This window comes from Carlito syrichta, unplaced genomic scaffold (assembly GCF_000164805.1).
Source record: "Carlito syrichta isolate Samal-C Ts95f unplaced genomic scaffold, Tarsius_syrichta-2.0.1 Scaffold304334, whole genome shotgun sequence".
Taxonomy (NCBI): Eukaryota; Metazoa; Chordata; class Mammalia; order Primates; family Tarsiidae; genus Carlito; species Carlito syrichta.
In genome coordinates, this window is record NW_007248430.1 from 368,987 (window position 1) to 385,086 (window position 16,100).

The 16,100-nt window shown below is 36.0% G+C and overlaps 1 protein-coding gene across 1 annotated transcript in view; it reads right to left on the minus strand.

Moving 5' to 3' along the window:
- SCN3A (sodium voltage-gated channel alpha subunit 3) overlaps window positions 1-16,100 on the minus strand; it is a 105,535-nt gene that overhangs the window by 46,748 nt on the left and 42,687 nt on the right. The window contains exons 13-17 of the mRNA XM_021713179.1: window positions 11,280-11,627; window positions 10,128-10,260; window positions 8,285-8,523; window positions 2,398-2,571; window positions 736-1,092 (exon numbers count right to left, since the gene is read on the minus strand). Coding sequence (XP_021568854.1) covers window positions 736-1,092; window positions 2,398-2,571; window positions 8,285-8,523; window positions 10,128-10,260; window positions 11,280-11,627 — 1,251 coding nt within the window. The remainder of the gene's footprint in view (window positions 1-735; window positions 1,093-2,397; window positions 2,572-8,284; window positions 8,524-10,127; window positions 10,261-11,279; window positions 11,628-16,100) is intronic.

Here is a 16,100-nt window from a genome sequence, read left to right on the forward strand (position 1 = left end):
TGCCCAGGCTGGTCTCAAACTCCTGGACTCAAGCAAACCTCCTGCCTCAGACTCCCAAAAGTTGAGATTATAGACACCAGACCTGGCTCTCACTAGCATTCTTTTAAACAATTTTATTTGAAATGTATCCCACAAAGGAAAGGACCAATATATCATAAAGAAATGCGTTGCCCATACATTATTGAGAAATTTAAGCATTAAACACATAAATATACAAAGTATGCATTTACATTAGCTAAAACATAATGATATACTTCATTGAAATATGTCTTTGTAATTTGGTTGTATGCAGTCTATGCTCCACAGTAAGCAAACATGAACTATGAACATGTAAAAAGCAATTTCAATATGAAATAGATGCATTTTTAGATTTAGTAGAGATGATTATCTTATCAAAATAATATTAAGATAGAATTAGTCTTGGAAATAAAAAGATATTTTCTTTGAAGAAGAAAGGAAAATCTAATATTTATGTTCCCTAAAATTCATAGATATGCTTCTTTTAATCCTCACATCAGCCATATGATTTTAATTTTGTTATTATTCTGTGTCTTAAATGGGGAAACTGAGCCTCAGAGAAGTTAAGTTACTTGCTTACTCAGAATTCTAGTAGGGGGATTTGAGTCTAAGTTATTTGCTATAAAACCAGAGATAAATGATACCATGGCAGTCCACCTTCCTAGCTATACTATTTAATCTTGTTATAATTTATGAGCATTTTTAATACATACGTACCACTAGGTTTCCAATCACCATGACCAACATGAAAACAATAAGGCACATGGTTTGGCCAGCGACCTCCATACAATCCCACATGGTCTCTATCCACTCTCCACACAGCACTCGGAAGACAATCAGGAAGGAATGGAAGAAGTCGTTCATGTGCCAGCGTGGGAGTTCACAGTCACTGGAGATCTTGCAGACACATTCTTTGTAGCTCTTACCAAAGAGCTGCATGCCAACCACCGCAAAAATGAACACGATGATGGCCAACACCAATGTGAGGTTCCCAAGAGCACCCACAGAATTGCCAATGATCTTGATTAGCATATTTAGTGTGGGCCAGGATTTTGCCAGCTTGAAAACTCGAAGCTGTAATCAAGTGAAAAGATATACTTAGTTGTAATGAAAATTTTAGAAATTAGGCATTATTTTATCAGTGTGCAATATTGTAGAACTATGCCTAATGCATGTAAAAACTCAAATCGTGCTAAACTAATTCAATTACAAATGCAAGAAAGTAGTGCTAATAATATTGGAATTGTAAATCAGTTCATAAGTAATTTAAATGCAAAGATAAAAATGATAAAACATTTCCAAAGTAATTAATAAAACATATCTGATTCATCAGAAGATATATCCATGAAAACAAATTAATATTTTAATTAGGGACATTTTAAATTTTAGCAAGCTAATGTCACCTTTAGGTTCTATTTTAGAGAGTAAAAATAAATATTAAAAGTATAAATTACATATTTCAATGGGCTATTATAAAATAAAATTGAAATAAACTAATTTGATAAAATGTATAGAAAAGTTTCCTTTCAATTGGAAAATATACACATTTTACTTAATTTCCAATAATAATTTTTACATATTTTTAAATAAAATTTTTTGTATAATTCAAAAAAGTTTATTATACAATTGTTTAATATGCTAATAACATCAAATATTTTCCCATATGTTGCTTTAAAGTAGTCCCCACAAATATAAGTAAAGTTGATAAAATGCTAAGATTAATTGGGGCCAAAAGTTTTCATCTGCATTGCTTTACAGACTGTAAAGCCAAAAAATTTCATAAATTTCAAACATAATTTTAGAAAGCACCTGTGTTTTTTAATATACTCTACCTATCTAGTCATTACAAGTGTGAAGAATTTCAACTACTTTTATCATCTTTAGAAAAGAGTTTATGCCAGGCATGATGGCTCAAGCCTGTAATCCCAGCACTTTGGGAGGCCGAGGCAAAAGGGCTGCCTGAACCCACGGGTTCGAGACCAGCCCGGGCAACATAGTGAGACTTTGTCTTTATAATAAAAATCAAAAAATTAGCCATTCATGGTAGCACACGCCTATAGTTCCAGCTACTTGGAAGGGTGAGGTGGAAGGATCGCTGGAGCCCAGCCGGTCAATGCTGGGGTAGCTGTGAGCATGCCACTGCACTCCAGCCTGGGCGGCAGAGTGAGACTCTGGCTCAAAAAAAAGAAAGAAAGAAAGGAAAGAAGACAGCTTGCATTTACCTTTGAAAAGAATGTATATATATTTTCTTAGGTTATATACAAATGTAAATTTTAAATGTCATTAAAATTAATAATTATATAAATATCCACTGATTCAATTTTAAAATAAAGGCTATACCAGTAGGAGACAGGTTATAAACATAGTCTACACAGATACCAGTCTGAATGATCGCAGTACAGATAGTCCGTCTACATTTGACAGACCAAGCTCCATTAAACTGAGGCTGACAATAATTCCATCAAAGATATTCCATCCCTCTTGGAAATAATAATAGGGGTCCATTGCAATGATCTTGAGAACCATTTCTGCTGTGAAAATCCCAGTGAAGACCTAAAGTAAAAGAGAGGTCAGTACTACTTTAAAAGCATTAAAAATCTTTGATGCTGTAAGAATTTATAAAGGACATTAAACAGTCATGAGTAAAATTATCTAAAATATAATTTGAGAAAATGTGACTAATTCAAGTTTAAAATTTTTTCCCCAGGAAATTTTTTTTAAGTGAATTTATCTTATTTAACGAATCTGTTGAGTTTCCAGGAAAAATAGGAATTGTCTACATTTTAAATCTAATACTGAATAATGGCTAAAGAATTATTTCTCTTTGTGGTATACTGTACTTCTATCATAATCCAACCAAATTTATTTTTGGATTGTTATCGTATCAGGAACAAATTCACATATTATTGGAAGTTATTAGGCATTAATTTAGTAAAAACCACATTTTGTTCACAATTTTGTATGTTTTTTTGAGGGACACCATCTTAGTTCTATAATTTTATAAACATTCCTGAAACAAGAGTGAGTTTGCCACAAATGGTTTATAATCATGATCTCTGGATGCATGCCTCAGAATTTAGGTTGATGGATTCATAGAGTAAGACACTGCAGATTTAATGAAACCAGCAGGAGAACATTCTCAGTATGCATATACCTGAAATTAAGATTAATAAATCGAGTAGCTAAATAAATGTGCATTTTACAATAGAAAGAGAAACAATGAAACAAATACATTTTATTATTACTATTTGAGGCGGAGTCTCACTCTGTTGTCCAGACTGGAGTGCAGTGGCATGCTCATGGCCACCAGTCTTGACCTGCTGGGCTCAGGCAATCCTTCTGCCTCAGCCTTCCAAGTAGGTGGAACTACAGGCACATGCTACCACATCTGGCTTTTAAAAAAATTTTTTATTGTAGAGACAAGGTCTCACCAAGTTACACAGGCTGGTCTTGAACTCCTGAGCTCAGGCAATTCTCTTGCCTCGGCCTCCCAAAGTGCTGGGATTACAGGCTTCAGCCACCATACCTGGCCCAAATATATTTTTTAAAACTCAAACCCACAGGCTAACACATAAAAAGTTATGAAATTACTCTTTGAGAAAATCTTTTGAAGCAATTTCTTAATTCACTATAGGTAAAAGCTGCATTTTATAACTGTAAGGTCAAGCTTATCCCTTACCGAAATAAATCCACCTTTAGCTGGAAAGAATTCTGTCAAAGTAACATCATCAAAATTATTGGGGTTTCTAAAACATCACATTAATTAAAATAAACCTTGATTCACTTTTATAAATGTATAAATGCAGCCAATACCTCATTTTTCCAATCACAGAAATATCTACGGGAAGTACCCATCCCAGAAAAAAATAGCTTAACTGCAGTTAGTCATCCATTCACTGAAATATAAATAAAATGTATTTTAAGCAAGCCTAGTACATGAAAATCTAGATATATGGTGGAATGCACATTGAAAAATATTCTTTTCATTTTATTGAATAACTCACCATGGAATTTCTTTTTTTGAATAGCGAGTTTCACTGGTAAATGTAAAGCAAGTTCTAACTTACACAAATGTTATTTCTTTTATAAAACTTTTAGAAGCAACTATTATTTGAAATAGTCACTCTGATGATAAAATATATGATTTAAAGTAAGCTAGACACCATCCAGAAAAATGATCTACAAGTATTTTTTCATAGAAAATAATAAGGTAATCATTTCAGCTTTTCTGAAATGACTAAATCTCTTGCATTTAAAAACCTCTACCCTTAACTTATACTCATCTAAAATGTAATTTCACCATGAAACTTATCTTTGAAAATACTTTTGCTTATAATTTGCAATTCAAAATCACAGCTATATCTCTTTAAGTGTTTTCACTTTAGGCCCTCAAAATCATTGGGATTGTTTTTGGTGCATTTTAGTCTAGTTTTGGCATTGCCAGATTAGTTGAAGATGTTTGTTATGATGAAGAGCTTGTCTAACCTATAATGATTGATACACTATTTCTTGCTTCTTATATCTCTAAGACGCCTGCCTGGATTTTATAATGGTTAAAACAACAACAAAAATACTCCACAAAAACACAGAGCATCTTAGAGAAACTCAATAGAGATTCAAGGTCTTCTTGGAACTCAAATTTGATCAACCTAATCAACGGGGAAGTGATATAATTTTTATGTACTGCAAATACAGTATTACAGAAAGGGGCACATTGATCTAAGTCAAGACTGAAAATTCCACAACTATTTTATAATTTTTATTATCAATACAACCCAAACTTCAATGGCCTCATTTATAAGGCAGTATATAATAATTTGAGCAGTAAAAAATTAGTCCATAAAATTTCTAAATTTACTTTAATGAGCAGATTATAGACTCTCCACAAAATATGCCATGCAGTTATCTTTGGTGTATGGTATGGCCCAGAGTCCACTAAGTGCCCATGATATAAGAAATTATCTCCCATACGCATGCATCCATGTGCACGCACACACATACACACACACACACACGCACATGCCCTCTCACACTCTCTGCATCTATATTAAATATGTTATTTTTATATTTGTAAATATTTATTATAAAGGTTGCTATGAATATCAAAGAAGATATTCTGTGAGAATTTACTTTATAAATTATGGAATGCTTGGTCTATATATTATTAATTATAGTAAGGATGTGTTAACCAATAGAGACAGTCAGTTTACATGTTCTATTTATGTCATTAGAAATAGATAACTTAAGTCTGTTTTCTGTCATTTACACTGTCTATCTTGATGAGTCTTGTTTCCCCAACTAGCCTGAATTTACTGAAGGTTCCATCACATTCTATCAGTTATTAGCCTTCCATCCCACTTTCCTACTTCGTTTATTTAAGTCACTGCTCATAAGAATCATAGAATTTTAGAACTGGGAGAAACATAAAAAGCCATCTAATTCAATACATTCATTGTCTGTATGTGTATTGAGAAAACAGACCCAATCTGAGTGCAGAGTGCTAAAAACCAAGGATCTATGTGACTTTTTCAGGACCACACAGATATTTAGCATTAACACTTGAACTAGTTTGTCTAATGCTTTGTCTAATGCTTTTCCACTTGATTATTCTGTAATCCAACCTTTCTTATTCTGTGCTTCCATACTCAACTGCTTCAACATTGGAATTCTATAAAACCCCAATTTCCGCTTCACTGTGGCAAATTTCCAAAATCTTCCTTCACCTGTTCAACTTCCCTAACTGTCCAATATCCTGGGAAAAATACAAGAACAAGAGCAAAAATATTTTCCATCAGTATTTCAAACAAAGGTCCTAGAGGTTAATAGCATATATAGAAGAGGAAGGAAACTATTTATTGAGCACATGCTAGATGCTAGGTACAGTGCTAGGTGTTGTCACATTGCCTCATTTGACCTTCACAGAAACTCTGGGAGATGGGTATTATTACACCTATTTCAGTAATAGAAAACAAAGATGTAGATTGTTTATCAGACTTGTCCAGAGGCCATGTCACTAGTAAGCATTGGCCACTGAGGTCAGACCCACTTCCAACTGACTTCAAAGCTCATTGTCTTTTGTAAAAACATGCTACCCTGAAGCAGCTTTTTGAGGAGGAAACAACCAGAGTTATTTATTGAGTGACTACCACATAAACAATGGGAGGGACAGCAGAAAAATGGGACATGGACTTTGCCATAATAAATCCAATTTATAATGGATTTGAAAACTAAGAATAATACAACAGAAAATGTTTACTATTCAACTATGTTTTGTTCATAGATGCATTAGAAATTAAGAAGAATGTTCAATGTGGGCTGTGTGTCCTACTTGAGGAGCTGAGGCTGGAACTGGCTCTTGAAGAATATGAATTGAGTGAGGTGAGAAGTCAGAATACTCTAAGTGTGAAGGTAAAAGCAATGAACAGAGAAATAGTATTCTATATATAAACATATAAACATTTGTGTGGAACATTGTGGGACAGTAACAAGACTGTTCTGAAAGGGCTGCCAGAGGCTGGTTAGAAAACAATGGATAATAAGATGGTATAGGCAAGATGAGATTAGATGATGAGTCTCAAAAACCAAATAAAAAAGTGTTGAACTACAAATATAGACAATAAATAATTTAGCAAGGTGAAGGCATAGTGAGTGCAGAGTGCTAGAAATATTTTAATAGTAGTTCTAGGATTAAAAATAGATACTTCCCAGCAGAAGGGGGGGAAAGAAAATACTGGGTCTTTGTATCAATTGATATATAAGAAATAATGGAAAAGCAAGGGAAATGGCCATAATATTTCTATCTTTGAGGTTGGAAGGCCACTACTAGAAGTAACATAAGACTATGAGATTGATAGTATTTTCAATAAATAGTGGGAAAGGTGATTTTTCAGTTCAGATAATGTACTTAAAATAATCCTTGAGCAATGATCTGTAACAGCTGTGGGATACAGGAGTGAAATATAGCATATACCACACAACCCAGAGTTGTTAATTATATAAAAACATTGAGTGAAAAACATGATCTTACTAGGCATAAGAAGAGAAGTCCAACCAAGGAAGCAGATAAGGAGTGATCAGAAAGATCAAGAAAATAATCAGGAAAAAAATTAATATCACAGCTACCAAAAATGAAAAAAATCTAAAGAATATAGTGGGTATACAACTGAATCAAATAATGCAGAGAAATTGAGGCCACTTATCAGGATGCACACGTATGCAATTGTCTGCCCAGTATTTTCTTTCCCCCTTCTGTTGGCAGTTGCTATTCCCCCTACATGTTTCCTCAGGACTGCCATATTTTCACATGATCCCACCCTCTGCCAAGACTGATTAAATCACAGGCGATCATCTGACCCAAATTTTACCAAAGTTCTATCATGAGATAAAGTGGAACTCAAAGAGAAATCCAGTCTTTTTTTCCAGTGTAGAGGTTGTAAGATGTAAAACCAGTGAGCTATAACTGAACGTTTCCTGACCTAATTATGACAGACAAATGATGCAGTGGACTTTGGGGCTATGGCTAACTAAGCCCTTGATTAAAGTTGCTTTGAAGGCCAACTGCAATATTACCCTTTACATGGTTTGTAGTCTATCTTTTCCTTCCATTCCATGAGTCAGTCCCCACTACCCCGCCTCAGGTTTGTTTGAGTTAGTAAAGAGAAAGGTCTTGATTAATAATCTGTATAACCTTTCTCTTAACTTGTTCATCTATTTCTGTTGTTTCATGTGACTTCAGGAGGAAATGTAACATCAGCACACACAGACACGGGTCCTTGCTCAAGTAATGTGAACCAAAATTATGGCTAAATTACAAATGCATTTTTACCAACTATTTCTTCCTTTGCATGAATATCACTGAAGCATCTTATTAGGTAATTCAGCTTGAAACAACTATGCTCTTTTTAGACATGATTCCTTTAGAAGCTGTGTGAGTTAAAAACTGCAAGTTTGTGGAGACAGAATTAGATCTCATTGTTTCTCTGGACCTATAATTCCAGCAAGAACAACTGTAAAGATTTTGAGGAGTTTACAAGTGGCAAAGACACCATGATCAATCAGCCAGACATTGGCCTTAATGATCAGCATTCATATCAGTTGACTCTTACACCATATCTCTGAGATTTCCTGGAATATTCCTTTAGAAATTTCTTCCTATGAGAAAGGAGATGCAATTTTGGGGGGTTCAACACAGCACACGTGGATTTTTAATTTTGGTCTATCTCTTCCACACCTGCAAAAGGAAATAAGTAAACTTCAAAGAACTTACCAGGTTTCCTACAGTCAACACACTACTGAATTGCTCAGTCATAGGGTAGTGCTCCATTGCCATAAAGAGTGTATTTAAGACAATGCAAATAGTGATGGCAAGATCAACAAATGGGTCCATAACAATTAAATTCACAAGGTGCTTTACTTTTAACCATGCATTGCAGCAGTCCCAGATCAAGAACACATTGGCAAATCTATACCAGCATGGTGGGCATTTCTGTCTAGATTCTTCAAGTTCTGGGGGCAATAAAGAGGAAGAGTAGTAAATAACAATAAAAATGCATGATTGTTGCTAGTAGATTATGAATTATTTAACAGAATTGATGCTTATTCTTAGAAACAGAAGTTCTTATTACTTATCTTAACAAACTTGAGAAAACAGTCTCATTGAATATTTTCAGAAAATGTCATGTACATCAACTTTTTTTCCTTTTTAAATACAAAAAAACCCACTTTGAATTTAATATTTTGTTTCTAAAAACCAGGTTATGATTGATTAAATTACTATATTTGTCAAAATAGAATTTAAAGATGTTTTATAGAACTATTAAATTTATTAAACAATTATTGTTTCTTCTGAAAGTACCTTTTTAAGAATACTGTCTAAAGCTGTGATACTTATTAATATGTATGACGGATTCTCTCTACTATTGTTTCCACATCAACATTGATTTTGCACATAATGGGAATGTAGTTTGTCCTTCCTTTTAGTATGGCTTCAGACCCAAATCTGCTTCTTTGATTTACTCAAATCTTTTGGAATTTTAACCTTATATATGAAAACATTGCTAGTTTCTAATGGGTAAAGCCTGTTATAAAATTATTATTTGACTGTTTGTATATCCAGTGCAAGAGAACATGATACAACATATAGTTGATGTTTTCTAAAAACACAAGTTAGAATTGACATATTGACAAGTTAGAATTGACTTACAAAATTGCAGTACTAGTGTAAATCTCTCCAAACTTCAAGGAGTGGGGTCTGTTTAATACATGAATAAGGAAGTAATAATTGTTGCCCATTCAGGTGTGTCAAAATCAACAAGCATTTGTGTCTTCAGTCATTTGGAGGAATGTAATGGTTGTTGTGTATGTAGAAGATGAAGGAGAGACCTCTTTTGGGAAGCCCTGTTGGAGTTTTGATATAGCCCTCCCCAACCTCATCAACACTTCCATGCCTGGAGAAGGGACTAAAGCCCGAAAGAGGGAGATACTTTCTTGTGCTTCTATAGACCAAGACTTAAAAAGGGAGAAGTATTTAGTCTCTTTGCATATGGATAATGTAACATAAGAATAAATACTCGCAGGGCTCAGTGGCTCAGCCTGTAATCCCGCGCCTTTGGGAGGCTGAGGTGAGTGGATTGCCTGAGCCCGCGGGTTCGAGACCCGCCTGGGCAGCGAGACCTCATCTCTACAATAAATCAAAAAATCAGCTGGGCATGGTAGCGTGCACCTGTAATTGCGGCTACTTGGAAGACTGAGGCGGAAGGATCGCCGGAGCCCAGCAGGTCGAGGCTGCAGTGGCCGGGAGCGGCCACTGCACTCCAGTCTGGGCGACAGAGCAAGACTCCAACACCTCCAAAAAAAGAATAAATACTCATTGCTGTAATATCAAGTGGTGAAATACCACTCTGCAGACAAGATAAGGACCCAAGTCAAAAGAAATAAGGCCAATATTAGTTTTTGTAATCAGTGTGATAAAAATATACTCTATATATTATATGCTTAGGTCAATTATACAGTTCTGATCTTGGGCAAGAGACTTCAGTAATTCTATGAGAAATTAGTTCCACCAAGCACATAATCATAGAAAGTTGACTAATCCATGGCATGCATCTTACCCTCCATTGTGTTGGTCAGAATACTGGCTATGCTCATGGCTCTTTGCCTTCCAGAGGAATCCTCCAGCATCTCCATCGAAATCTGGTAAGAACTTAGCCTTCTCTTTCTGATTTCCGTTTCAGTGGTTGTGCCCTGCAAACCAAATACTGATGGCTCAAACCACCCTTTTCAATGAATAATACAATACTGCATAGCATTTATTTGGAAAACCGTGCTACATGCAGTTTTTTTAGGTAACAATTTGCAAGTAATAATCAAATATTGAATTATTGTTAAGTTGTAAACACTTTTTAAAAATGTTATCACAGGTGATACTCTTTAGCAAGAAATCACCAGTTGACTGCAATTGTTTAACACGATTATCTTACAGAAGTATGTTAATTAGTCTCTTAGAATTTTCCTGGAATTTTTTCATAAACATGCTAGTCATTTACTGTTTTATATCATTCAAATAAAAATTATTTTTCAGCTTCTGTCAGTAATTAACAATCAGATCCATCTTTCCCCCAAATAAATACTATGATTACATAGTCTCAAGACTGAATTATTTTCTTTGATGCTCTATGTGACAATATTGACATATATGGGCCAATTTTTTTCCATGCACAAACACAGATGTACAATGAAATGTGTGTGCTTTCCTGAGATTTCTTGAATTATTTCTTCATGCCATCCTATAAGAAATCAATATATTTTATTTGAATCATGTTTAAATAGCATTGTAATAGTAACAGTTGTATGAAACTGCCCATGATCAATAAATTGCTATTACAATGTTTAATTTTAAGACTATGAATTTTCCAGAATGTGAATAAGTAATTATACAATTATGGGTGAATATACATCTATAATAAAGATTTGACTGTCAAAGTGCTTATTATTTTGTATTGGGTAAGCCTCCTGGATTTGTGGATATGTGTTTCATACCAGATTCTAAAACTTGGGCCCTTTACTAAAGCATTTGAAAGCTAATGGTCCCATAGAATTAAATTGTTTCTCAAGATTCTATTATTTTCCATTTGATTAATCATGTGTTATTTTTAAGACTTTCATTTTGGGAAAGAAGAATGGTATAACAGGCTAAACTATCCAGGCCCAATTCTTTCAAACTGGTATATAATGTCAGTAGTAGCTAGGTTATCTATTATCACCTCTGGCTGAAGTTGTCCAGTAGGTGACGTTAGAGCTGACGGTCCACCCACCAAGGAAACCACACCATTGCAATCCACAGTGCTGTGCATCTTCCCATTGGCTGGAAGCCCTGGCACCATCCTGGATGACATACTGGCCTGACTAACGTTACTGTTGCGTCGCTCTCCATGTCTGTGCGGCACAAACAGTGAGTCTCTCCTGCTTTCGCTGTCTTCGAATGTGCTGTGCTCATCATCAGCAAAGTCATTTTCAGATCCCATATCCTTTGCCCGACCTCTGAAGCTGAAAATGCTTGTTTTGCTATTGCGTCTTGGGGAAAACAGGGAACCACGGATGCTCAACAGAGACTGAGAAAAAAATCAAGGAAGAAAGGAACGGGGAGGAACACAGTAGTTTAAACGACTTAATATAGCAGAATTCACTTGTTTTGGGGTTGGAATAGTCTTGCTCTGAAACATGGTCAATTAAGTTTATAGAGAGCACATATGCTTTTCATTTAATTTAATTTTACTTTTTTTGAGTTGAGGTCTTGCTCTATCACCCACGGCTCACAGAAGCCTCTACCTCCTGGGCTCAGGTGATCCTATCATCCTGGCAAATTAAAAAAAATTTTTTTGTAGAAATGAGGTTTTGCTATGTTGCCCAGGCTGGTCTTTAACTCCTGGGCTCAATCCCCCTACCTCAGCCTCTCAAAGTGCTGGGATTACAGGCATGTACAACCATGCCCGGCTGATATTTTTATTAAAACCAATTTAAATATAATGAATGTTTTTCAGACTAAGAATCCTGATTTGCAATTTACTAGGCAGAACCACTTCATTTAGCCTTTACTTTAGTATTGTTAGGTGGATTGCATTAAAATTTTGTAAGTAAGGGACCAGATGCTGGAGGGAATAAATGATTCTTCTTGATGACAACTAGTAGGTAGCTTCTACTTCTCAGTGCTATGATCTAAAGGACATGTAACCTGGAGAATAAGTTTTGGCTCAAGTGAGACAGTTGGCTCAAATTAAAAATATTTGTACTAAATATTTTACTTCTGGATAAATTAAAAAAAAAAAAACCTATCATGTTGACATTCTCTTCTTTTGGATTCTGAAAGGAAATTGGTTTACTCTTTCTCTGAAACTTTTTGTCTCTATCCCCATGAGAGTAAAGTCATGAAACTTACCTATGATGTTGTCTTCCACATTGGCTAACAGTTTCCCAAATGGCAATTAATGATTCACCTTATTTGAGAGACTATATGTCATAGCAAACACAACAGAGAGGATTCCTAAACTGTTACATAAATTATTCTTCTTATCTAAAATGTAACACTAGCTTACAAAAGCAAGACACAGGATATGATTTTATCAAAAAGGGTGATGTAGAAAACAGCTTATTCTTCAGATTTCACTTTAATTATATTAAAAAATAACTAGATGATCCAAAACCTTTTAAATACATGTATTAACAAACAACTCAAGTAAATTCTTTCCTAGTGTCAGAAAATGAGGATTTAGCTTGAAGCTCCTTTCACTTTTTGAATGGATTTTAAACTAGCAACACCCAATAATTCTGTGTTTAGTCTAGTCTTATGGATAGTTTCCAAAAGCATCTCTATTTAGTCTGCAGTATATTTGTTTTCTCCCTCATCATTAACAATGACATTCCTCCTTGCTCCCTCTGCTTCGTCTCCCACTTCCTTTCCTGCCTGCTTCATAGCCTCGGTAATATACATAAATACATATACATATACATATGCCAGCAGCAAACATTTTTGGATCTTCCCTTTCTTCTTCTAAGCTTTAGTGTAAAACTAAATAAAATACTTTTAGTGGAAAAAGTAGAAAAAGCAGTCTCCGTCAAACTTATTTTTGGTCCCTCTACCTAATTAGGTCATGGTGATTTTCTTAGGCCCCCATCTTTAGCTTTATTTTTATGGCTTTTTTCAGACTGCAAAGTACCAGAATAATCTTTGCTGCCCTCTGTCTCTATGATATTTTGGAAGAATGTTACACATTGAAAAGTGCACTATTCCTGTGGATTTGGTTAGATTTTCCATAGAAACTATTGGCTGTTCACCTTGTCCAACCTGAGGTTGTATCTATGTGACACTGAATTCCTGTAGCACGTTTGTCTACCAAATGCCAGATAGTAGAGTGATTTTTCAGCAAAGTGATCAAGAGATTAGATTGTGTGAATATATTAATTCACCCTTCTTTATTAATAAAAAATGCTAATGCTTTTAATCACCTCAGATGCAATTTAAATTATAACTAGTATCTGGAAACTTTAGTGTGTATGTGAATCATGCTGAGAGTTAAAAATACATATTTTGCCGGGCTCGGTGGCTCAGCCTGTAATCCCGTGCTTTGGGAGACCGAGGTGAGTGAATTGACTGAGCCCGCGGGTTCGAGACCCGCCTGGGCAACTTGGCGAGACCTCATCTCTACAATAAATTAAAAAATCAGCTAGGTGTGGTAGCACATGCCTGTAGTTCCAGCTACTCGGAAGGCTGAGGCGGAAGGATCGCAGGAGCCCAGCAGGTCGAGGCTGCGGTGACCGGGAGCGGCCACTGCACTCCAGTCTGGGAGACAGAGTGAGACTCCGACTCAAAAAAAAAAACAAAAACGAAAACATATTTTTAGGTCCCAGCTTTTGGGAATTGGGATTCAGTAAGTAGGAGATGGGATTCTGGAATTTGAATTTTCACCACACATTCCAGGTGATTTGAATGCAGATTGTCCCCATTATACACTCTGAGAAATATCAGGGGTGCCAAAACAATGTATACGTGTTGTAAGAGATGTTCGCCATAATCAGAAGTGTCTGAAAACTGATGGTAACCACTTTGAGCACCTCTTATAATTGTAGAAGTCAAACATGACTTGTATTCATCTTATTGAATATTACAATTTTAATACAGATTTTTCCTTTCTTAAAATGTACCTACTTTTTTTGGCACCCTTTGTACTAACTTGATCTTACATTAATCTCTAGGATGATTCAGTGTAATCACCTTAATATACCTATGTTCTCAAACTGCCTCCAGAAACTGGAAATCTATCTATACATATTGTTTGGGAGTATGTAGTATGTGTGTACATCCATAATGTATCTGGTACATGCCTTCAATTTGCATGTTTTTATGTCAGGGTTTCAAAGGCGTTCCAGATCTTAGAGTTTATTTGAAACTTCTATTTACTCTTTGGAATGTATAATAATGGGTGTGAGCACATCTTTCAAGGCAGCAGAGACCAAAAAAGAAGATAATAAAAATAGTATTCAGAGAAAATAAACCAAAAATAACACACTAGAAGATGCAGCAGAGTGGAGGGAATACCCACAGCTGTGGCAACACTTTCACTAAGGAAAACTAGTTTTTATGCTTTAAAAGGAGTGAAAGGCCATCTTTGTTTGCCTCCAGCATGCCAAAACATATATCTGTGATATCTTTTTTAAACCCATTTTTGGGAAAAAGCATGCAGATATTTTTCCTAATTTTTAGTAACAAAGGGAAAATAGAAGAAATTAAGACACAATCCTGCATGTAGGGCTTGGACTCAGAGTGGTTTGGGAGCATTTGATGGAAGAAGATGCACGGAATTTTAAGATGTTCTAGTGGAAACATGTAAAGTGAATATTTGTTGGAAATACTTAGATAGCATTTTAAGTTTTCATTGTATCTTTAAATATTTTTAAATTTTGTCCTTTTTTTTTTGGAATTGAGGTCTCACTCTGTCATCCAGGCTGGAGTGCAGTGGCACGATCACAATGATCACAGCTCACAGCAGCCTTGAACTTTTGGGCTCAGGCAATCCTTACACCTCAGCATTTCAAGTTGCTGGGGCTACAGATGCAGCCACCACACTCAGCTAATTTTTTTTTTTTTTTTTTTTAGTTGGAGTCTCACTTTGTCACCCAGGCTGGAGTGCAGTGGCATGCTCACAGCCACCCCATCATCGACCTGCTGGGCTCGGCCATCCTTCTGCCTTAGCCTTCCAAGTAGCTGGAACTACCACACCTGGCTAATTTTTTATTTATTGTATAGACGAGATCTTTCCAAGTTGCCCAGGCTGGTCTTGAATCCGCGGGCTCAGGCAATCCACTTGCCTCCGTCTCCCAAAGTGCTGGGATTATCGGTTGAGTCACCCAGCCTGGCCAGCTAATTTTTTAATTTTTTAAATTTTTTATTCTTGTAGAGATGAGGTTCTGCTATGTTGGCCAGGCTTGTCTTGAACTCCTGGGCTCAAGCAATCCACCGGTCTCAGCCTCTCAAAATGGTAGGATTACAGGCATGAGCTTCTGTACCAGCCTGTACTATTAACGTGTATTTTCTATTTAAAAATAAAATAAGCCGGGCTCGGTGGCTCAGCCTGTAATCCCGCGCCTTTGGGAGGCTGAGGTGAGTGGATTGCCCGAGCCCGCGGGTTCGAGACCCACCTGGGTAGGCGAGACCTCATCTCTACAATAAAATCAAAAAATCAGCAGCGCGTGGTAGCGCGCGCCTGTAGTTCCGGCTACTCGGAAGGCTGAGGCAGAAGGATCGCCGGAGCCCAGCAGGTCGGGGCTGCGGTGGCCGGGGGCAGTCACGGCACTCCAGTCTGGGCGACAGAGTGAGACTCCAACTCAAAAAAATAAATAAATAATAAAATAAAATAAAAGAATGTAATACATAGATAACATTTAAAATTTATGTTGGTAGAGGATTGTCTATAACTTACGGCCTCTCTGCTTTGACATTTTCAGAAGATATGTTTTTTGTTTTTTGTTTTTGTTTTTTTTGAGTTGGAGTCTCACTCTGTCGCCCAGACTGGAGTGCAGTGGCCGCTCCC